Below are 26,220 nucleotides of genomic sequence, written 5' to 3'. Positions count from 1 at the left end.
TCGGGTGATCTTAGTGACCATGCGACAGAAGGGCTATCAACCACAATTAAAAGTCTCACTTTCCCCCTCTCTCACTTACTTAGACCCGAATGGTTTTTTAGTAGATATAATTAAGAAGATGTGCCCAGTGCTCTGGGATAAAATTTCGATTTAATCAGTGTATACATGTAAAAATCAATAGACTTTTATTTAATAAGTACTGCTTATTTGAGGTTATAAGTAATACACACCGATAACTAAATATCGCTACACACATAACAAGTTGGCACACACCATTAAACAAACAGACGCCATCTCCAAAAAATAAAATAAAATGTAAGTATGCAAGTAAACATAAGTTTATTCGTTAAAAAATTAATATAAATACAATATTAAATAAGTATTCACATTCAAAAATATTTCTTCGTTAAACTTAAAATTATTTGATATCGTAAAGTTTATACGGATACATCGGGTAAAACAGCAGGTTTGATTGGTCTTGGTTCTCTGGCAGGTCTTCTTCTCTTTTCTCTTTTAGGCCGATGGATAGCTCCTTGGTTACCTTCCTCTCCTCTATTTCCTCTCCTCAGTTTGTTTTCCGTTTTTCTGATCTTTTCTTTGAGTCGCTCGTCTCTTCTTGCTGTGGCTGCCTGTCTTCTCTTTTCTGATTCTTTTGCCATTTTCCCTAAATACAACAAAAGAAGAATACATATTTACGATAAGATACGAAAAAATATTTTATTACAATTTTAAAAGGGCCCATGAAGAGCAAAGTAATTTATTACAATTATTTTTATAGTTGACACAATAATGTTGATATAAATCATATATAATAATAAATATGAATATAACCATTTCAATCATATGATTGCCACTGCATATATTTCATGTATTTACTATTTGTTTGTTTCAATAGAATAGCCGGTCAGTTACATAGATGCCATAATCCGTGTGATTCTTCGCTATATAATGCACGGCAACGGTACGTATCGTACGCGTGAATCGTGTCACATTGATGATAAAATAAATATTTATAAATTTTAGATGACTGCCAGTTAGGAGCAGAAAAAAATACATTTTAAAGTAAGGACAATGCTTCGTAATAACTTATTCGAACAAGACAACAGTTAAATATCAATTCCGTATATTCAACTTAATCTCTAGTCGTTTGATTGTACGGGTTGTTGTTGTTCGATTTTGTGTTTGTTTGTTTGTTGTTTTGTGTTGAAGATGTGGTATGATTGCCAATAAGACAATTCAGCCTTCACAAGAGACGAAATGACACAGAATTCATGCTTCATCTGATTTTGAATATATGTGGCTTCCAAAACTCCGCCGCTGCAATACAATACCGACCGTGCGAGTGATGTATATCCAGTCAAGGTCATTAAACACTTCCAGTTGTTGCAATACAACATACGTTAATAAACATATCAATCTTTCAAGTCACTGAATTAACTATGATGAATATATTTAAATGATTTTGAGAATATTCTAGAATTACCTTTATCAGCCAATGCATCCATGCGTCGAATCTCGACCATCAGGCCCTTATCTTCATTATCATATATATCTAAAAGAGAAAAACAATAATTTTGTTTAAAATTCGTTTTCTAGATTAGTATAATATATCGGCAGTACCCAAAGTCAATTCCCAAATCTAATCTCCAGTTAATTCCCATATTCCACTCTCCAGTTAATTCCCATATCACACTCTCCAGTTAATGACCATATTTCACTCTCCAGTTAATGACCATATTTCACTCTCCAGTTAATTCCCAAATTTTAATTTCCAGTTAATTCCCAAATTCCAATGTTCAGTTAAATCCTAAATTCACTTAGATGCAATGATCTAGCCGTCCCACTATACCTTTTGATGTGCTGGACTTTGACTTTTCAGTGAAGCTTCTTTGTAAGTCATTAGACATTACGATTGCGGGCAGTCTCCTTGGCTTAACATTCGTATCACTTTCTGTCTCGACGACAAATCCTATGCCACCGGGACGTTCTGCAATAATCCCAACACTTTGCAACTCTTGCAATATAACAGGCGATGGTCGAGTTTCAATTCTATTGATAATCTCGAGCGAAATTTGGACACCTATTTTGTTATTACGTATTCTCCCACAACAATTCAGCTTGGCAAATGATGCTCCCATTTTTCCTTTTGGTTTTGTTTTAAGCGGGCTTCGAACTAAGGTTTCCAAGTTGTAATTATGACGTTTTATGTCTTGTTTGTGATTTAACGTCATGTGATAATCCATTGCAATGCAGAATGGTGCATACAGCTTGATTGCCGTTAATTCATTTTTAAGCTGCCTGCCATATCAGATTAATTTTTTGAAATAGTTTGTATATTCTGTATCTAAAAAAAATATGAGAAATTTCGTATGGTTGTTTTCTTCTTATATTAAGCTTTTGGTGGTTTGTGTAAAAAAAAAAAAAAACAAGCACTAAGGGAGCTACCATTTGATTTTTATGGGGGGGGGGGGGGCTAGGATGAAATTTGAAAAAAATAGGCAGGACAGGAGTTTTGAGTAAAAAAAAAAGGCAGGATGAGACACTTTGCAAAAAAAAAAAGGCAGGATGACAATTTATGTAAAAATAGTCAGGATAAACTTATAAAAAAAAAAAGGCAGGACCGAATAGAGTGAAAAATAAAAAGGCAGGACAACATTTTTCATCCTAGCCCCTACCCATAAAAATCAAATGGTAGCTCCCTAAGAAAAGATTTCAGAAATTTGGAGATGAAATATAAGGATTTTAAAGGGGGCATGTGAACCTCATTGGAAAATAAGAATCAAAAGGTGTTATGCAAAAATTAATTATTCATCCAATATCACAATGATATAAGCAATTAATTATTAAAATAGGTTTAATATATTAAATACTATTTTATTTAACAAATATATGTGGATAGGGGTGCATGCCCGTAGAGCTTGTGTACAAAAGAAATGTGTGGCAGGATCCAGAGGGGGGTCCGGGGGTTGGAACCCCCCTTTTTTTGACGATCAATGCATTTGAATGGGGACATGTAATTGGATCCCCCCTTTGTCCTGGGTTAAGAACCCCCCTTTTCAAAATGGCTGGATCCGCCCCTGCTTATATTCCAAAACTTATCAGAAAGAAAAGAAACCGTAACATCAAAACGACCAGTATATACGTACGCAAGACTATTATTATTACTATTGACCCGAAATCATAACTGACTCCTTATTCTAGTAGAAGCTTTTGCCTATAAATATTAAAATAAGGCGCTGTGTCAGATAGGATTGCCAGTGAGACAACTTTTCCTCCAAGTTTAAATGAAGTGGATGTAAGAATTTATGGTATATGGCCACCGTCCTGCAACAATGAAAAACCTCGTACCGTATTGCCAGCTTTAATAAAAGGCACCGATATAAAAAAAAAAATGAAATATTTTAATTAAGGAAACTAACGGCATAATTTGTAACAAAACAATTGACGAAAAACAAATATGACAGACATGAACCAACGACTACCACTGACTAAGTGCAGGCTCCTCTGATTTGGGACAGGAACATACATATTGTCGCAATATTAAAAATTTTGAAGGTGCCAACACTCCCCTTACCTACTTGCAGACTACCGTAAGGCAGTACAATATAAAAGGACTAACTATCAAAATCATCTAAAAAGGATTTACTCATCAGATCGATATAAAGTAAAAACGTATCAAGCAAAGTACAGATCTGAGAGTACTCGTAATTATTAAAAAATGAATAAAAGAATATGATCAATATTAAAAACTGGATACTAATTCACATCATTTTCTCACATTAGATACAACATCCATTGATAATATACAGTAGAAAGAGCCAATCGTATTGTTTTATTATTTACTTGACTCATAATTTGCATGAAATATTTGTCAATCAAGCAAGTCCATAGAAAACTATCAACGATTGAGTAATCAATCAATTAATAAAACATCATTCAATCCCGCTGCAAATGTTTGTACATGTCCTAAGTCAGGAATCTGATGTACAATACAGTCGGAAACCAGGTTGAAATAGAACAAAAGAATCGAAGCTCTTTGTTAGAGAAGGCGATAAATGTTTACTGTATTACCTCAAAACTGACAGTATAAAACAAATCTTTATTGTCACTCCCTATGAAGTCATTTGGATTGATAATCTCCCCTTAAAACATTATACATACACGAAGAATAACCTACCATTACCTCAAAACTGACAGTATAAAACAAATCTTTATTGTCACCCCCTATGAAGTTATATTTGGATTGATTATCTCCCCTTAACACATTATAAACAAAGTATAACCTACCATTACCTCAAAACTGACAGTATAAAACAAATCTTTATTGTCACCCCTATGAAGTCATATTTGGATTGATTATCTCCCCTTAACACATTATAAACAAAGTATAACCTACCATTACCTCAAAACTGACAGTATAAAACAAATCTTTATTGTCACCCCCTATGAAGTCATTTGGATTGATTATCTCCCCTTAAAACATTATACACAACGTATAACCTACCATTACCTCAAACATTACAGTATAAAACAAATCTTTTTGTTTACCCCCTATGAAGCCATTTGGATTGATTATCTCCCCTTAAAACATTATAAACAAAGTATAACCTACCATTACCTCAAAACTGACAGTATAAAACAAATCTTTATTGTCACCCCCTATGAAGTCATTTGGATTGATTATCTCCCCTTAAAACATTATACATACACAAAGAATAACCTACCATTACCTCAAAACTGACAGTATAAAACAAATTTTTATTGTCACCCCCTATGAAGTCATTTGGATTGATTATCTCCCGTTAAAACATTATACACAAAGTATAACCTACCATTACCTCAAACCTGACAGAATAAAACAAATCTTTATTGTCACACCCTATGAAGTCATTTGGATTGATTATCTCCCCTTAAAACATTATACACAAAGTATAACCTACCATAACCTCAAAACTGACAGTATAAAACAAATCTTTATTGTCACCCCCTATGAAGTCATTTGGATTGATTATCTCCCCTTAAAACATTATACATACAAAAAGAATAACCTACCATTACCTCAAAACTGACAGTATAAAACAAATCTTTATTGTCACCCCCTATGAAGTCATTTGGATTGATTATCTCCCCTTAAAACATTATACACAAAGTATAACCTACCATTACCTCAAACATTACAGTATAAAACAAATCTTTTTGTTTACCCCCTATGAAGCCATTTGGATTGATTATCTGCCCTTTAAACATTATACATACACAAAGAATAACCTACAATTACCTCAAACATTACAGTATAAAACAAATCTTTATTGTCATCCCCTATGAAGTCATTTGGATTGATTATCTCCCCTTAAAACATTATACATACACAAAGAATAACCTACCATTACCTAAAAACTAACAGTATAAAACAAATCTTTATTGTCACCCCCTATGAAGTCATTTGGATTGATTATCTCCCCTGAAAACATTATACACAAAGTATAACTTACCATTACCTCAAAACTGACAGTATAAAACAAATCTTTATTGTCACCCCCTATGAAGTCATTTGGATTGATTATCTCCCGTTTAAACATTATACACAAAGAATAATCTACCATTACCTCAAAACTGATTATCTCCCCTGAAAACATTATACACAAAGTATAACCTACCATTACCTAAAAACTGACAGTATAAAACAAATCTTTATTGTCACCCCATATGAAGTCATTTGAATTGATTATCTCCCGTTTAAACATTATACACAAAGAATAACCTACCATTACCTCAAAACTGACAGTATAAAATAAATCGTTATTGTCACCCGTATGAAGTCATTACGATTGATTATCTCCCCTTAAAATATTATACATACACAAAGAATAACCTACCATTACCTCAAAACTGACAGTATAAAACAAATCTTTATTGTCACCCCTATGAAGTCATTACGATTGATTATCTCCCCTTAAAATATTATACATAAACAAAGTATAACCTACCATTACCTCAAAACTGACAGTATAAAACAAATCTTTATTGTCACCCCCTATGAAGTCATTTGGATTGATTATCTCCCGTTAAAACATTATACACAAAGAATAACCTACCATTACCTCAAAACTGACAGTATCAAACAAATCTTTATTGTCACCCCCTATGAAGTCATATTTGGATTGATTATCTCCCCTTAACACATTATATACAAAGTATAACCTACCATTACCTCAAAACCGACAGTATAAAACAAATCGTTATTGTTCAACCCCTATGAAGTCATTTGGATTGATTATCTCCCCTTAATACATTATACACAAAGTCTAACCTACCATTACCTCAAAACTGACAGTATAAAACAAATCTTTATTATCACCCCCTATGAAGTCATTTGGATTGATTATCTCCCGTTAAAACATTATACACAAAGAATAACCTACCATTACCTCAAAACTGACAGTATAAAACAAATCTTTATTGTTCACCCCCTATGAAGTCATTTGGATTGATTATCTCCCCTTAAAACATTATAAACAAAGTATAACCTACCATTACCTCAAAACTGACAGTATAAAACAAATCTTTATTGTCACCCCCTATGAAGTCATTTGGATTGATTATTTCCCCTTAAAACATTATACATACACAAAGAATAACCTACCATTACCTCAAAACTGACAGTATAAAACAAATTTTTATTGTCACCCCCTATGAAGTCATTTGGATTGATTATCTCCCGTTAAAACATTATACACAAAGTATAACCTACCATTACCTCAAACCTGACAGAATAAAACAAATCTTTATTGTCACACCCTATGAAGTCATTTGGATTGATTATCTCCCCTTAAAACATTATACACAAAGTATAACCTACCATAACCTCAAAACTGACAGTATAAAACAAATCTTTATTGTCACACCCCATGAAGTCATTTGGATTGATTATCTCCCCTTAAAACATTATACATACAAAAAGAATAACCTACCATTACCTCAAAACTGACAGTATAAAACAAATCTTTATTGTCACCCCCTATGAAGTCATTTGGATTGATTATCTCCCCTTAAAACATTATACACAAAGTATAACCTACCATTACCTCAAACATTACAGTATAAAACAAATCTTTTTGTTTACCCCCTATGAAGCCATTTGGATTGATTATCTGCCCTTTAAACATTATACATACACAAAGAATAACCTACAATTACCTCAAACATTACAGTATAAAACAAATCTTTATTGTCATCCCCTATGAAGTCATTTGGATTGATTATCTCCCCTTAAAACATTATACATACACAAAGAATAACCTACCATTAACTAAAAACTAACAGTATAAAACAAATCTTTATTGTCACCCCCTATGAAGTCATTTGGATTGATTATCTCCCCTGAAAACATTATACACAAAGTATAACTTACCATTACCTCAAAACTGACAGTATAAAACAAATCTTTATTGTCACCCCCTATGAAGTCATTTGGATTGATTATCTCCCGTTTAAACATTATACACAAAGAATAATCTACCGTTACCTCAAAACTGATTATCTCCCCTGAAAACATTATACACAAAGTATAACCTACCATTACCTAAAAACTGACAGTATAAAACAAATCTTTATTGTCACCCCATATGAAGTCATTTGGATTGATTATCTCCCGTTTAAACATTATACACAAAGAATAACCTACCATTACCTCAAAACTGACAGTATAAAATAAATCTTTATTGTCACCCGTATGAAGTCATTACGATTGATTATCTCCCCTTAAAATATTATACATACACAAAGAATAACCTACCATTACCTCAAAACTGACAGTATAAAACAAATCTTTATTGTCACCCCTATGAAGTCATTACGATTGATTATCTCCCCTTAAAATATTATACATACACAAAGAATAACCTACCATTACCTCAAAACTGACAGTATAAAACAAATCTTTATTGTTCACCCTCTATGAAGTCATTTGGATTGATTATCTCCCCTTAAAACATTATAAACAAAGTATAACCTATCATTACCTCAAAACTGACAGTATAAAACAAATCTTTATTGTCACCCCCTATGAAGTCATTTGGATTGATTATCTCCCCTTAAAACATTATACATACACAAAGAATAACCTACCATTACCTCAAAACTGACAGTATAAAACAAATCTTTATTGTCACCCCCTATGAAGTCATTTGGATTGATTATCTCCCGTTAAAACATTATACACAAAGTATAACCTACCATTACCTCAAACCTGACAGTATAAAACAAATCTTTATTGTCACACCCTATGAAGTCATTTGGATTGGTTATCTCCCCTTAAAACATTATACACAAAGTATAACCTACCATAACCTCAAAACTGACAGTATAAAACAAATCTTTATTGTCACCCCCTATGAAGTCATTTGGATTGATTATCTCCCCTTAAAACATTATACATACACAAAGAATAACCTACCATTACCTCAAAACTGACAGTATAAAACAAATCTTTATTGTCACCCCCTATGAAGTCATTTGGATTGATTATCTCCCCTTAAAACATTATACACAAAGTATAACTTACTATTACCTCAAACATTACAGTATAAAACAAATCTTTTTGTTTACCCCCTATGAAGCCATTTGGATTGATTATCTGCCCTTTAAACATTATACATACACAAAGAATAACCTACCATTACCTCAAACATTACAGTATAAAACAAATCTTTATTGTCACCCCCTATGAAGTCATTTGGATTGATTATCTCCCCTTAAAACATTATACATACACAAAGAATAACCTACCATTACCTAAAAACTAACAGTATAAAACAAATCTTTATTGTCACCCCCTATGAAGTCATTTAAATTGATTATCTCCCCTGAAAACATTATACACAAAGTATAACCTACCATTACCTAAAAACTGACAGTATAAAACAAATCTTTATTGTCACCCCCTATGAAGTCATTTGGATTGATTATCTCCTGTTAAAACATTATACACAAAGAATAACCTACCATTACCTCAAAACTGACAGTATAAAACAAATCTTTATTGTCACCCCCTATGAAGCCATTTGGATTATCTCCCCTTAAAACATTATACATACGCAAAGTATAACCTACCATTACCTCAAAACTGACAGTATAAAACAAATCTTTATTGTTTACCCCCTATGAAGTCATTTGTATTGATTATATCCCCTTAAAACATTAAACATACACAAAGAATAACCTACCATTACCTCAAAACTGACAGTATAAAACAAATCTTTATTGTCACCCCCCTATGAAGTCATTTTGATTGATTATCTCCCCTTAAAACATTATACACAAATTCTAACATACCATTACCTCAAAACTGACAGTATAAAACAAATCTTTATTGTCACCCCCTATGAAGTCATTTGGATTGATCATGATTATCTCCCGTTAATACATTATACACAAAGTATAACCTACCATTACCTCAAAACTGACAGTATAAAACAAATCTTTATTGTCACCCCCTATGAAGTCATTTGGATTGATTAACTCCCCTTAAAACATTATACATACACAAAGAATAACCTACCATTACCTCAAAACTGACAGTATAAAACAAATCTTTATTGTCACCCCCTATGAAGTCATTTGGATTGATTATCTCACGTTAAAACATTATACACAAAGAATAACCTACCATTACCTCAAAACTGACAGTATAAAACAAATCTTTATTGTCACCCCCTATGAAGTCATTTGGATTGATTATCTCCCCTTAAAACATTATACACAAAGTATAACCTACCATTACCTCAAAACTGACAGTATAAAACAAATCTTTATTGTCACCCCCTATGAAGTCATTTGGATTGATTATCTCCCCTTAAAACATTATACATACACAAAGAATAACCTACCATTACCTCAAAACTGACAGTATAAAACAAATTTTTATTGTCACCCCCTATGAAGTCATTTGGATTGATTATCTACCGTTTAAACATAATACACAAAGAATAACCTACCATTACCTCAAAACTGATTATCTCCCCTGAAAACATTATACACAAAGTATAACCTACCATTACCTAAAAACTGACAGTATAAAACAAATCTTTATTGTCACCCCATATGAAGTCATTTGGATTGATTATCTCCCGTTTAAACATTATACACAAAGAATAACCTACCATTACCTCAAAACTGACAGTATAAAATAAATCTTTATTGTCACCCGTATGAAGTCATTACGATTGATTATCTCCCCTTAAAATATTATACATAAACAAAGAATAACCTACCATTACCTCAAAACTGACAGTATAAAACAAATCTTTATTGTCACCCCTATGAAGTCATTACGATTGATTATCTCCCCTTAAAATATTATACATACACAAAGAATAACCTACCATTACCTCAAAACTGACAGTATAAAACAAATCTTTATTGTTCACCCCCTATGAAGTCATTTGGATTGATTATCTCCCCTTAAAACATTATAAACAAAGTATAACCTACCATTACCTCAAAACTGACAGTATAAAACAAATCTTTATTGTCACCCCCTATGAAGTCATTTGGATTGATTATCTCCCCTTAAAACATTATACATACACAAAGAATAACCTACCATTACCTCAAAACTGACAGTATAAAACAAATCTTTATTGTCACCCCCTATGAAGTCATTTGGATTGATTATCTCCCGTTAAAACATTATACACAAAGTATAACCCACCATTACCTCAAACCTGACAGTATAAAACAAATCTTTATTGTCACACCCTATGAAGTCATTTGGATTGATTATCTCCCCTTAAAACATTATACACAAAGTATAACCTACCATAACCTCAAAACTGACAGTATAAAACAAATCTTTATTGTCACTCCCTATGAAGTCATTTGGATTGATTATCTCCCCTTAAAACATTATACATACACAAAGAATAACCTACCATTACCTCAAAACTGACAGTATAAAACAAATCTTTATTGTCACCCCCTATGAAGTCATTTTGATTGATTATCTCCCCTTAAAACATTATACACAAAGTATAACTTACTATTACCTCAAACATTACAGTATAAAACAAATCTTTTTGTTTACCCCCTATGAAGCCATTTGGATTGATTATCTGCCCTTTAAACATTATACATACACAAAGAATAACCTACCATTACCTCAAACATTACAGTATAAAACAAATCTTTATTGTCACCCCCTATGAAGTCATTTGGATTGATTATCTCCCCTTAAAACATTATACATACACAAAGAATAACCTACCATTACCTAAAAACTAACAGTATAAAACAAATCTTTATTGTCACCCCCTATGAAGTCATTTGGATTGATTATCTCCCCTGAAAACATTATACACAAAGTATAACCTACCATTACCTAAAAACTGACAGTATAAAACAAATCTTTATTGTCACCCCCTATGAAGTCATTTGGATTGATTATCTCCTGTTAAAACATTATACACAAAGAATAACCTACCATTACCTCAAAACTGACAGTATAAAACAAATCTTTATTGTCACCCCCTATGAAGTCATTTGGATTGATTATCTCCTGTTAAAATATTATACACAAAGAATAACCTACCATTACCTCAAAACTGACAGTATAAAACAAATCTTTATTGTTAACCCCCTATGAAGCCATTTGGATTATCTCCCCTTAAAACATTATACATACGCAAAGTATAACCTACCATTACCTCAAAACTGACAGTATAAAACAAATCTTTATTGTTTACCCCCTATGAAGTCATTTGTATTGATTATCTCCCCTTAAAACATTAAACATACACAAAGAATAACCTACCATTACCTCAAAACTGACAGTATAAAACAAATCTTTATTGTCACCCCCCTATGAAGTCATTTTGATTGATTATCTCCCCTTAAAACATTATACACAAATTATAACATACCATTACCTCAAAACTGACAGTATAAAACAAATCTTTATTGTCACCCCCTATGAAGTCATTTGGATTGATCATGATTATCTCCCGTTAATACATTATACACAAAGTATAACCTACCATTACCTAAAAACTGACAGTATAAAACAAATCTTTATTGTCACCCCATATGAAGTCATTTGGATTGATTATCTCCCGTTTAAACATTATACACAAAGAATAACCTACCATTACCTCAAAACTGACAGTATAAAATAAATCTTTATTGTCACCCGTATGAAGTCATTACGATTGATTATCTCCCCTTAAAATATTATACATACACAAAGAATAACCTACCATTACCTCAAAACTGACAGTATACAACAAATCTTTATTGTCACCCCTATGAAGTCATTACGATTGATTATCTCCCCTTAAAATATTATACATACACAAAGAATAACCTACCATTACCTCAAAACTGACAGTATAAAACAAATCTTTATTGTTCACCCCCTATGAAGTCATTTGGATTGATTATCTCCCCTTAAAACATTATAAACAAAGTATAACCTACCATTACCTCAAAACTGACAGTATAAAACAAATCTTTATTGTCACTCCCTATGAAGTCATTTGGATTGATTATCTCCCCTTAAAACATTATACATACACAAAGAATAACCTACCATTACCTCAAAACTGACAGTATAAAACAAATCTTTATTGTCACCCCCTATGAAGTCATTTGGATTGATTATCTCCCGTTAAAACATTATACACAAAGTATAACCCACCATTACCTCAAACCTGACAGTATAAAACAAATCTTTATTGTCACACCCTATGAAGTCATTTGGATTGATTATCTCCCCTTAAAACATTATACACAAAGTATAACCTACCATAACCTCAAAACTGACAGTATAAAACTAATCTTTATTGTCACCCCCTATGAAGTCATTTGGATTGATTATCTCCCCTTAAAACATTATACACAAAGTATAACTTACTATTACCTCAAACATTACAGTATAAAACAAATCTTTTTGTTTACCCCCTATGAAGCCATTTGGATTGATTATCTGCCCTTTAAACATTATACATACACAAAGAATAACCTACCATTACCTCAAACATTACAGTATAAAACAAATCTTTATTGTCACCCCCTATGAAGTCATTTGGATTGATTATCTCCCCTTAAAACATTATACATACACAAAGAATAACCTACCATTACCTAAAAACTAACAGTATAAAACAAATCTTTATTGTCACCCCCTATGAAGTCATTTGGATTGATTATCTCCCCTGAAAACATTATACACAAAGTATAACCTACCATTACCTAAAAACTGACAGTATAAAACAAATCTTTATTGTCACCCCCTATGAAGTCATTTGGATTGATTATCTCCTGTTAAAACATTATACACAAAGAATAACCTACCATTACCTCAAAACTGACAATATAAAACAAATCTTTATTGTTAACCCCCTATGAAGCTATTTGGATTATCTCCCCTTAAAACATTATACATACGCAAAGTATAACCTACCATTACCTCAAAACTGACAGTATAAAACAAATCTTTATTGTTTACCCCCTATGAAGTCATTTGTATTGATTATCTCCCCTTAAAACATTAAACATACACAAAGAATAACCTACCATTACCTCAAAACTGACAGTATAAAACAAATCTTTATTGTCACCCCCCTATGAAGTCATTTTGATTGATTATCTCCCCTTAAAACATTATACACAAATTATAACATACCATTACCTCAAAACTGACAGTATAAAACAAATCTTTATTGTCACCCCCTATGAAGTCATTTGGATTGATCATGATTATCTCCCGTTAATACATTATACACAAAGTATAACCTACCATTACCTAATCAAAGAGCTGAAAGCTCTGAAGAAAAATGACGCCACTGTCTCTAATATTGGGATAGTTTTTATGCAAGTCTTGATTTTCACATACCGTAATTAGTTTAACAATGCAACATGTCTCGTAAGCATATAATTGATATTCGTATATGTGTGTGTGTGAAGTGAAGGTGCCAACTGGCTGGGTTTTTTTTTAAGACAAATGAATAGGTCAAGACTACCTGAATTGTACAAATAAATACCGTAGAAAGGCTTCTATATTTCTCACTGGTACATAGGCTGAATCCGGGTCCGTTCGCGCCCATTCACGTTTGCACCAACTCATGTTCGCCCCCTTTCACTTTCACACCCTACATGTTCGCAACTAATCTTAATTGGTTTTGTGTTTAATAACTCTGTAAGCAAGTGTTTTCTTATAAGTATAATTGTTGTCATTGTCTCAAAATAAAGTGAGACAGCATTTTTTTTTTGTGTTGAATAAATCTTAATCATGTTTTGGATAGCGTATTGTTAAAGATAATAATAATCGTTTCTAAATAAAGTGGTATTTTGTCAACGTTTTATTTAGCGTTGAATAACTCTTAATCATGTTTTGGTTAGTGCATTGCTATACTTTGTTTCATTGACCTCTTTCATAATGAAGTGAGATTCTGACTATTTTTTTTCTGTGTGTTGAATAAATTTTATCATGTTTTGGTTATAATAGTGGATTGCTATATTTTGGTTCCTATATTTTATTGTTTTGTTGTTTCAGATCAAAGGGCTTAAAAACAATTATCTTTTGTGTTTTTCCTTTAAAATCTTCAATGTTTTACTCATACCAAGCTAAAAATACATTCAGTATTTACACCAAAGCAATTTAAAACAACAATCATGATTTTCCAATTATTCAACTTGAATTTGAATTAAAATTGGGCGCGAATGAGTAGAGTGCGAACGGACCTTGGGTGTGAACGTGCGAGGTGCGAAAGTGTATTGGGCGCAAACAGAACTGATACCACATAGTCTGAACCCCCTTCTCCCACAAAATATGATGTAAATTAAAAACAAATTGTTCAGAGAACAATTGAAGTCTTTCCACTAGAAAAGCAGTGTTCTCCCCAGGATTTTTGGATAGCACCAGGGTAACGCGTGACGAAATGAATTTTACAATATTGTGTGTCGCGTTGCGTCGCTTATTTTTTTCTTGTTAGTTTTTGTCATTACCTTTTTGCCTTTGTTTTGTTTACTATGGTACTGTGTTGTATGGACTTTGGGTCAGAACATTATTGGTAGAAAAAGTAAATCAATAAAACAGTTTGTATACTTTAATATCTTTGAAAAAGAAAAGAAAGCACAATTAGTCTTTAAACTAAAGTCACTTCTTATATTTTGATCAAGCCATTTTGTCCCAATACTTGTAGTTACACTACACATTCCCCATGTTAGATTTGACCATAACAATGAACTTTGAACAAGATTATTTTTTGATACAGAATCTTCAGTAAATTAAAAACTTTCTATTCTTTTTAACAACAACAAATTAATTTATTTTCTTATGCATATTAGTTTTTACTTTAAATTATTTATATATAGTTAAAATATTTTATTTCAAATATGAAAGTAATTTTACATTTTATATTCCTATTAAATTTAGGCATTAAGCTTTACATCCATTACAATTTGAAAATTACTACCAATTTGATATAAAAGTCTGTGTATCAATAAAGGTATGATTCTCTAAAATAATTTGCAAAACATTTTTGTTGGTATGTTCTACGAAAGTTTTTATCCTTAATGTAACATTCTTATATAATTTTGCATTCAATTTGTACTTTATTTTAATTTTCAATGAGAAATTATGTGTGAGGAGCATTTATTTGTAATAAGCAAAATCAGGGGAAGTAACTCCACAATTAATTTCTAACAGGCAAATTATTTTGACTAAAGACTGGCGTAATAGAGTTCATTAACAAATGTCTGCTTGTCCCCTATTACAAGTCTGTTATTAAAAATATGATCTCTTAATTAATTAAAACACAAGAGAATCATGTACATCGATTAAATCCAATCATCAAGGTTAACCTCAACAGGTAAATCGATCACGTGGTGTAAACAACTTCTTGTCAATACTGGATTAAACTGGTTAGAACTGGTCAATTTTCATGTAAAATTTTAATCCTCACTGAAAGTTGAAGTCATCTGAAACTTTACCGATTTTGATACGATTTTTTTACCGAAAACTTTAGCACCACGGAGAAAACTTATACATCGCGGCAAGAACGATACCACCGCGGTAGAAAATTATACATCGCGGGCCCGTGGTCCTTTAAGGGCCTGGGGAGAACACTGATTTAAAGATCTATTTTTATATTGAAATATGAAAAATCAGTTTAAAATGTTAGTTCCTATGGCTTTATGACGTCCTATTAACCTATGACCTTGACCTCAATTTCAAGGTCACAAACCATGGACCTTGAATCAAAATATCCTAGGTCTTTTATATGTTTGGTTAATGAGTACTACCACTTGACGCGTAATTTTAAATGTAAGATGGACAAAAACTCCCTTTTATTGTATGCGCAGCCTTTCAACCAAAATATACAAGTAAGGACATGTCGCAACTAATAATTTATGAAAAATTATTTGTCAAAATGTCATACAGTATTTGAAAAGAAGTGAAAATAAGCCAAAATCAAAATTTATAATATGACCTTGACCTTTGACATTGACCCCATTTTCATTTTTAGTACCAATGACCTCATGAAGACCCTAGGTCTCTATCAGTTATGGTTTACCAGTTGAAAATGCATATCGCTTGAATCAAATGAAAAAGGGGGAATAACTCTCATATGGAGTCCCCATAGAGCTATGGTTCAAACGAATATTCTTATCCTAAATATGTAACGAGCAATTTGGTAAAATAAAATCTTTTACGGTTACGAAGGAGAGGTGGCCACAAGAAAAACAGTGTTTGGGGAGATAACTCTTACAACGTAATGTATTTTGTTATAATTACATTTGATATATGTTTCATTATAATACTTTATTCTGATTGGCTAACTGCACATCACATGTTATTCCTCAAGCAATTGCATCACTCAATAAAACTTTTCATTCATGATAACACGTGGTCCCACAATAAAGTGCACAGATGAATTGAATAAAAAAGTTATAAAATTCGTGTTTTCATGATCCTAGCTAAAAAAAGTAATTATAAGTATTGAATGTTTCTTTTTGTAACCTCATAGGGTTGCAAAAGCGTTGACCGTGTGCACATACAAAAAGTACTTCGGTCAACGCTTTTACACCTCAATGAATTTACAAAAGAAAGCATTCAATACTTAAATGCAGTTGTAAATTTTTAAAGCAAAAAGAGTTAATACTAACTTTCACTTTTTTGGATGTTCATGTACATTTTGAATGTATTTATTTTTCTCAACTACATGAATTTTTTGGTGTATTTTTAATGATATATATGAGTAGTCCAAATAATTATTACGTCTGGCAAGGCTTTTTAAATTTTATTCTGGGACACCTTCCTATGACCACAAGGCTTATGTTAATTTTTTTCTGGGACGCCTTCTTAGGAAGCCTTCCTACGAACGTCTTAGGAAGGCGTCCCAGAAAAAAATAAAATAGCCTTATTGGATATTTTTATGCATTATTTAACCAGTTAAGTCTTTTACAGGATTGTTTGTTTAATGCTGTTTAAACATTACTGAAAAAAAACCCACATTAAATTCGCTAATTATTTGGCATGAAAGTTTGATTTATTGAAAGGGACTCATAGTTTTTCATTTAATTTTAATAATTGTCTAATGGTTAAAACAATAGCTTCGTTGTTTACTTTTATACACAACAACATATTCACTTTGGTCTCGTTGTTTACCTATTAAATATTCACTATGTACTTGGTAACAGTTATTAATTAATTGAATAGAAAATATTATAATAAATATTATTGGAAGCCGAATTGACGTCAAATAGGTGCCGATTTGACTAGATGCCAATTTAACCAGGTGCCGACTTGACTTGTACGTTTCAATTCCTCTGCGATCGTTTGCGGTATTTTCTTGAGAAAGCCTATTTTCCATCATCAAAGAGAAGAAGAAACTGCTTGAAATGATTCCCGAACGCTTCGTGATTGTTAAAATAAGTTTAATTCACTCAAAAAACAATTTTAAAACTTGCGATGTTTAAACAGGAAGTTTCAAAAGCACGTGTAAAAGAAGAAATTAACCGGTGAGAGTGGAAATCCGTACATAACATATATCACTATAGTACGACTTTTAAAGCAAAACAGTTTCATCCTTTTGTAAAACAGTCTTTAATATACCTATCACATTAATGTTTGAAGGGTCTTAAGCTTATTCAAACCATATAAGTCGGTATGAAACACCAAAACGGAATGATAATAACCGAATACGTTTTGTAGTTTACAAAATTCTGGACTGGTTCCTGTCAAACTACAACACTTTCTTCGACTGTAGTGGAATACAAACAGAAACCAGTTAGTTTGTAAACTGGTTCCTGGCTGATTACTACACAATGCTCATGCATAATGATAACACAAGCACATTCCTCCAGTTTGTATTGAAATTAGTAAATACGAAACCAAGCGCGGTAGGCAGAGAAATCAGGTCGGCAGTTATGGAACAATGACTGCGTCATTTTCCAAAAACTGACAGTATAAAACAAATCTTTATTGTCACCCCATATGAAGTCATTTGGATTGATTATCTCCCGTTTAAACATTATACACAAAGAATAACCTACCATTACCTGAAAACTGACAGTATAAAATAAATCTTTATTGTCACCCGTATGAAGTCATTACGATTGATTATCTGCCCTTAAAATATTATACATACACAAAGAATAACCTACCATTACCTCAAAACTGAAAGTATACAACAAATCTTTATTGTCACCCCTATGAAGTCATTACGATTGATTATCTCCCCTTAAAATATTATACATACACAAAGAATAACCTACCATTACCTCAAAACTGACAGTATAAAACAAATCTTTATTGTTCACCCCCTATGAAGTCATTTGGATTGATTATCTCCCCTTAAAACATTATAAACAAAGTATAACCTACCATTACCTCAAAACTGACAGTATAAAACAAATCTTTATTGTCACTCCCTATGAAGTCATTTGGATTGATTATCTCCCCTTAAAACATTATACATACACAAAGAATAACCTACCATTACCTCAAAACTGACAGTATAAAACAAATCTTTATTGTCACCCCCTATGAAGTCATTTGGATTGATTATCTCCCGTTAAAACATTATACACAAAGTATAACCCACCATTACATCAAACCTGACAGTATAAAACAAATCTTTATTGTCACACCCTATGAAGTCATTTGGATTGATTATCTCCCCTTAAAACATTATACACAAAGTATAACCTACCATAACCTCAAAACTGACAGTATAAAACAAATCTTTATTGTCACCCCCTATGAAGTCATTTGGATTGATTATCTCCCCTTAAAACATTATACATACACAAAGAATAACCTACCATTACCTCAAAACTGACAGTATAAAACAAATCTTTATTGTCACCCCCTATGAAGTCATTTGGATTGATTATCTCCCCTTAAAACATTATACACAAAGTATAACTTACTATTACCTCAAACATTACAGTATAAAACAAATCTTTTTGTTTACCCCCTATGAAGCCATTTGGATTGATTATCTGCCCTTTAAACATTATACATACACAAAGAATAACCTACCATTACCTCAAACATTACAGTATAAAACAAATCTTTATTGTCACCCCCTATGAAGTCATTTGGATTGATTATCTCCCCTTAAAACATTATACATACACAAAGAATAACCTACCATTACCTAAAAACTAACAGTATAAAACAAATCTTTATTGTCACCCCCTATGAAGTCATTTGGATTGATTATCTCCCCTGAAAACATTATACACAAAGTATAACCTACCATTACCTAAAAACTGACAGTATAAAACAAATCTTTATTGTCACCCCCTATGAAGTCATTTGGATTGATTATCTCCTGTTAAAACATTATACACAAAGAATAACCTACCATTACCTCAAAACTGACAGTATAAAACAAATCTTTATTGTCACCCCCTATGAAGTCATTTGGATTGATTATCTCCTGTTAAAACATTATACACAAAGAATAACCTACCATTACCTCAAAACTGACAGTATAAAACAAATCTTTATTGTTAACCCCCTATGAAGCCATTTGGATTATCTCCCCTTAAAACATTATACATACGCAAAGTATAACCTACCATTACCTCAAAACTGACAGTATAAAACAAATCTTTATTGTTTACCCCCTATGAAGTCATTTTGATTGATTATCTCCCTTAAAACATTAAACACAAATTATAACATACCATTACCTCAAAACTGACAGTATAAAACAAATCTTTATTGTCACCCCCTATGAAGTCATTTGGATTGATCATGATTATCTCCCGTTAATACATTATACACAAAGTATAACCTACCATTACCTCAAAACTGACAGTATAAAACAAATCTTTATTGTCACCCCCTATGAAGTCATTTGGATTGATTAACTCCCCTTAAAACATTATACATACACAAAGAATAACCTACCATTACCCCAAAACTGACAGTATAAAACAAATCTTTATTGTCACCCCCTATGAAGTCATTTGGATTGATTATCTCACGTTAAAACATTATACACAAAGAATAACCTACCATTACCTCAAAACTGACAGTATAAAACAAATCTTTATTGTCACTCCCTATGAAGTCATTTTGATTGATTATCTCCCATTTAAACATTATACACAAAGTATTACCTACCATTACCTCAAACCTGACAGTATAAAACAAATCTTTATTGTCACCCCCTATGAAGTCATTTGGATTGATTATCTCCCCTTAAAACATTATACATACAAAAAGAATAACCTACCATTACCTCAAAACTGACAGTATAAAACAAATCTTTATTGTCACCCCCTATGAAGTCATTTGGATTGATTATCTCCCCTTAATACATTTTTTATACAAAGTCTAACCTACCATTACCTCAAAACTGACAGTATAAAACAAATCTTTATTGTCACCCCCTATGAAGTCATTTGGATTGATTATCTCCCCTTAAAACATTATACATACACAAAGAATAACCTACCATTACCTCAAAACTGACAGTATAAAACAAATCTTTATTGTCACCCCTATGAAGTCATTTTGATTGATTATCTCCCGTTAAAACATTATACACAAAGTATAACCTACCATTACCTCAAAACTGACAGTATAAAACAAATCTTTATTGTCACCCCTATGAAGTCATTTTGATTGATTATCTCCCGTTAAAACATTATACACAAAGTATAACCTACCATTACCTCAAAACTGACAGTATAAAACAAATCTTTATTGTCACCCCTATGAAGTCATTACGATTGATTATCTCCCCTTAAAATATTATACATACACAAAAAATAACCTACCACTACCTCAAAACTGACAGTATAAAACAAATCTTTATTGTCATCCCCTATGACGTCATTTGGATTGATTATCTCCCCTTAAAACATTATACATACACAAAGAATAACCTACCATTACCTCAAAACTGACAGTATAAAACAAATCTTTATTGTCACTCCCTATGAAGTCATTTGGATTGATTATCTCCCGTTTAAACATTATACACAAAGTATAACCTACCATTACCTCAAACCTGACAGTATAAAACAAATCTTTATTGTCACCCCCTATGAAGTCATTTGGATTGATTAACTCCCCTTAAAACATTATACATACACAAAGAATAACCTACCATTACCTCAAAACTGACAGTATAAAACAAATCTTTATTGTCACCCCCTATGAAGTCATTTGGATTGATTATCTCACGTTAAAACATTATACACAAAGAATAACCTACCATTACCTCAAAACTGACAGTATAAAACAAATCTTTATTGTCACTCCCTATGAAGTCATTTTGATTGATTATTTCCCGTTTAAACATTATACACAAAGTATAACCTACCATTACCTCAAACCTGACAGTACAAAACAAATCTTTATTGTCACCCCCTATGAAGTCATTTGGATTGATTATCTCCCCTTAAAACATTAAACATACAAAAAGAATAACCTACCATTACCTCAAAACTGACAGTATAAAACAAATCTTTATTGTCAACCCCTATGAAGTCATTTGGATTGATCATCTCCCCTTAAAACATTATACATACAAAAAGAATAACCTACCATTACCTCAAAACTGACAGTACAAAACAAATCTTTATTGTCACCCCCTATGAAGTCATTTGGATTGATTATCACCCCTTAAAACATTATACATACAAAAAGAATAACCTACCATTTCCTCAAAACTGACAGTATCAAACAAATCTTTATTGTCACCCCTATGAAGTCATTTGGATTGATTATCTCCCCTTGAAACATTATACATACAAAAAGTCTAACCTACCATTACCTCAAAACTGACAGTATAAAACAAATCTTTATTGTCACCCCCTATGAAGTAATATTTGGATTGATTATCTCCCCTTAACACATTATATACAAAGTATAACCTACCATTACCTCAGAACTGACAGTATAAAACAAATCTTTATTGTTCACCCCCTATGAAGTCATTTGGATTGATTATCTCCCCTTAATACATTATACACAAAGTCTAACCTACCATTACCTCAAAACTGACAGTATAAAACAAATCTTTATTGTCATCCCCTATGAAGTCATTTGGATTGATTATCTCCCCTTAACACATTATATACAAAGTATAACCTACCATTACCTCAAAACTGACAGTATAAAACAAATCTTTATTGTCACCCCCTATGAAGTCATTTGGATTGATTATCTCCCCTTAAAACATTACACATACACAAAGAATAACCTACCATTACCTCAAACCTGACAGTATCAAACAAATCTTAATTGTCACCCCCTATGAAGTCATTTGGATTGATTATCTCCCCTTAAAACATTATACATACAAAAAGAATAACCTACCATTACCTCAAAACTGACAGTATAAAACAAATCTTTATTGTCACCCCCTATGAAGTCATTTGGATTGATTATCTCCCCTTAATACATTATACATACAAAAAGAATAACCTTCCATTACCTCAAAACTGACAGTATAAAACAAATCTTTATTGTCACCCCCTATGAAGTCATATTTGGATTGATTATCTCCCCTTAACACATTATAAACAAAGCGTAACCTGCCATTACCTCAAAACTAACAGTATAAAACAAATCTTTTTTGTCACCCCCTATGAAGTCATATTTGGATTGATTATCTCCCCGTAACACATTATATACAAAGTATAACCTACCATTACCTCAAAACTGACAGCATAAAACAAATCTTTATTGTTCACCCCCTATGAAGTCATTTGGATTGATTATCTCCCCTTAATACATTATACACAAAGTCTAACCTACCATTACCTCAAAACTGACAGTATCAAACAAATCTTTATTGTCATCCGCTATGAAGTCATTTGGATTGATTATCTCCCCTTAACACATTATACACAAAGAATAACCAACCATTACCTCAAAACTGACAGTATAAAACAAATCTTTATTGTCACCCCCTATGAAGTCATTTGGATTGATTATCTCCCTTAAAACATTATACATACACAAAGAATAACCTACCATTAACTCAAAACTGACAGTATCAAACAAATCTTTATTGTCAACCCCTATGAAGTCATTTGGATTGATTATCTCCCCTTAAAACATTATACACAAAGTATAACCTACCATTATCTAAAAACTGACAGTATCAAACAAATCTTTATTGTCACCCCCTATGAAGTCATTTGGATTGATTATCTCCCCTTAAAACATTATACATACACAAAGAATAACCTACCATTACCTCAAAACTGACAGTATAAAACAAATCTTTATTGTTAACCCCCTATGAAGCCATTTGGATTATCTCCCCTTAAAACATTATACATACGCAAAGTATAACCTACCATTACCTCAAAACTGACAGTATAAAACAAATCTTTATTGTTAACCCCCTATGAAGCCATTTGGATTATCTCCCCTTAAAACATTATACATACACAAAGAATAACCTACCATTACCTTAAAACTGACAGTATAAAACAAATCTTTATTATCAACCCCCTATGAAGTCATTTTGATTGATTATCTCCCCTTAAAACATTATACAAAAAGTATAACCTACCATAACTTAAAACTGACAGTATAAAACAAATCTTTATTGTCACCCCCTATGAAGTCATTTGGATTGATCATGATTATCTCCCGTTAATACATTATACACAAAAATGCAAAGTATAACCTACCATTACCTCAAAACTGACAGTATAAAACAAATTTTTATTGTCACCCCCTATGAAGTCATTTGGATTGATTAACTCCCCTTAAAACATTATACATACACAAAGAATAACCTACCATTACCTCAAAACTGACAGTATAAAACAAATCTTTATTGTTACCCCCTATGAAGTCATATTTGGATTGATTATCTCCCCTTAACACATTATAAACAAAGCGTAACCTACCATTACCTTCAAACTGACAGTATAAAACAAATCTTTATTGTCACCCCCCTATGAAGTCATTTTAATTGATTATCTCCCCTTAAAACATTATACACAAAGAATAACCTACCATTACCTCAAAACTGACAGTATAAAACAAATCTTTATTGTCACTCCCTATGAAGTCATTTTGATTGATTATCTCCAGTTTAAACATTATACACAAAGTATAACCTACCATTACCTCACACCTGACAGTACAAAACAAATCTTTATTGTCACCCCCTATGAAGTCATTTAGATTGATTATCTCCTCTTAAAACATTATACATACAAAAAGAATAACCTACCACTACCTCAAAACTGACAGTATAAAACAAATCTTTATTGTCACCCCCTATGAAGTCATATTTGGATTGATTATTTCCCTTTAACACATTATATACAAAGTATAACCTACCATTACCTCAAAACTGACAGTATAAAACAAATCTTTATTGTCATCCGCTATGAAGTCATTTGGATTGATTATCTCCCCTTAAAACATTATACATACACAAAGAATAACCTACCATTACCTCAAAACTGACAGTATAAAACAAATCTTTATTGTTTACCCCCTATGAAGTCATTTGTATTGATTATCTCTCCTTAAAACATTAAACATACACAAAGAATAACCTACCATTACCTCAAAACTGACAGTATAAAACAAATCTTTATTGTCACCCCCCTATGAAGTCATTTTGATTGATTATCTCCCCTTAAAACATTATACACAAATTATAACATACCATTACCTCAAAACTGACAGTATAAAACAAATCTTTATTGTCACCCCCTATGAAGTCATTTGGATTGATTATCTCCCCTTAAAACATTATACATACACAAAGAATAACCTACCATTACCTCAAAACTGACAGTATAAAACAAATCTTTATTGTCACCCCCTATGAAGTCATTTTGATTGATTATCTCCCGTTAAAACATTATACACAAAAAATAACCTACCATTACCTCAAAACTGACAGTATAAAACAACTCTTTATTGTCACCTCCTATGAAGTCATTTGGATTTATTATCTCCCCTAAAGACATTATACATACACAAAGAATAACCTACCATTACCTCCAAACTGACAATATAAAAGAAATCTTTATTGTCACCCCCTATGAAGTCATTTGGATTGATTATCTCCCCTTAAAACATTATACATACACAAAGAATAACCTACCATTACCTCAAAACTGACAGTATAAAACAAATCTTTATTGTCACCCCCTATGAAGTCATTTGGATTGATTATCTCCCCTTAAGACATTATACATACACAAAGAATAACCTACCATTACCTCAAAACTGACAATATAAAACAAATCTTTATTGTCACCCCCTATGAAGTCATTTGTATTGATTATCTCCCCTTAAAACATTATACATACACAAAGAATAACCTACCATTACCTCAAAACTGACAGTATAAAACAAATCTTTATTGTCACCCCCTATGAAGTCATTTGGATTGAGTATCTCCCCTTAAAACATTATACATACAAAAAGAATAACCTACCATTACCTCAAAACTGACAGTATAAAACAAATCTTTATTGTCACCCCCTATGAAGTCATTTGGATTGATTATCTCCCCTTAAAACATTATACATACACAAAGAATAATCTACCATTACCTCAAAACTGACAGTATAAAACAAATCTTTATTGTCACCCCCTATGAAGTCATTTGGATTGATTATCTCCCCTTAAGACATTATACATACACAAAGAATAACCTACCATTACCTCAAAACTGACAGTATAAAACAAATCTTTATTGTCACCCCCTA

General features: G+C 31.9%; 1 protein-coding gene across 2 annotated transcripts in view; it reads right to left on the bottom strand.

Moving 5' to 3' along the window:
- Nucleotides 1-322: 322 nt before the first annotated feature.
- The window catches only part of LOC139521894 (uncharacterized), a 43,664-nt gene continuing 17,766 nt past the window's right edge, over nucleotides 323-26,220 (bottom strand). Inside the window, exons 1-3 of one of the 2 annotated variants that reach the window (XM_071315601.1) lie at nucleotides 1,850-2,232; nucleotides 1,484-1,552; nucleotides 323-664 (exon numbers count right to left, since the gene is read on the bottom strand). In XM_071315601.1, the coding sequence (XP_071171702.1) occupies nucleotides 438-664; nucleotides 1,484-1,552; nucleotides 1,850-2,231 (678 nt within the window). In that variant the 5' untranslated portion in view covers nucleotide 2,232 and the 3' untranslated portion in view covers nucleotides 323-437. Of the gene's footprint in view, nucleotides 665-1,483; nucleotides 1,553-1,849; nucleotides 2,233-26,220 lie in introns of those variants that run through there. The other variant, XM_071315603.1, reaches the window with a different exon arrangement.

Source organism: Mytilus edulis, chromosome 4 (assembly GCF_963676685.1).
Source record: "Mytilus edulis chromosome 4, xbMytEdul2.2, whole genome shotgun sequence".
Taxonomy (NCBI): Eukaryota; Metazoa; Mollusca; class Bivalvia; order Mytilida; family Mytilidae; genus Mytilus; species Mytilus edulis.
Note: the sequence above shows the minus strand (reverse complement) of the source record. Positions and strands in the feature narration are given on the sequence as shown.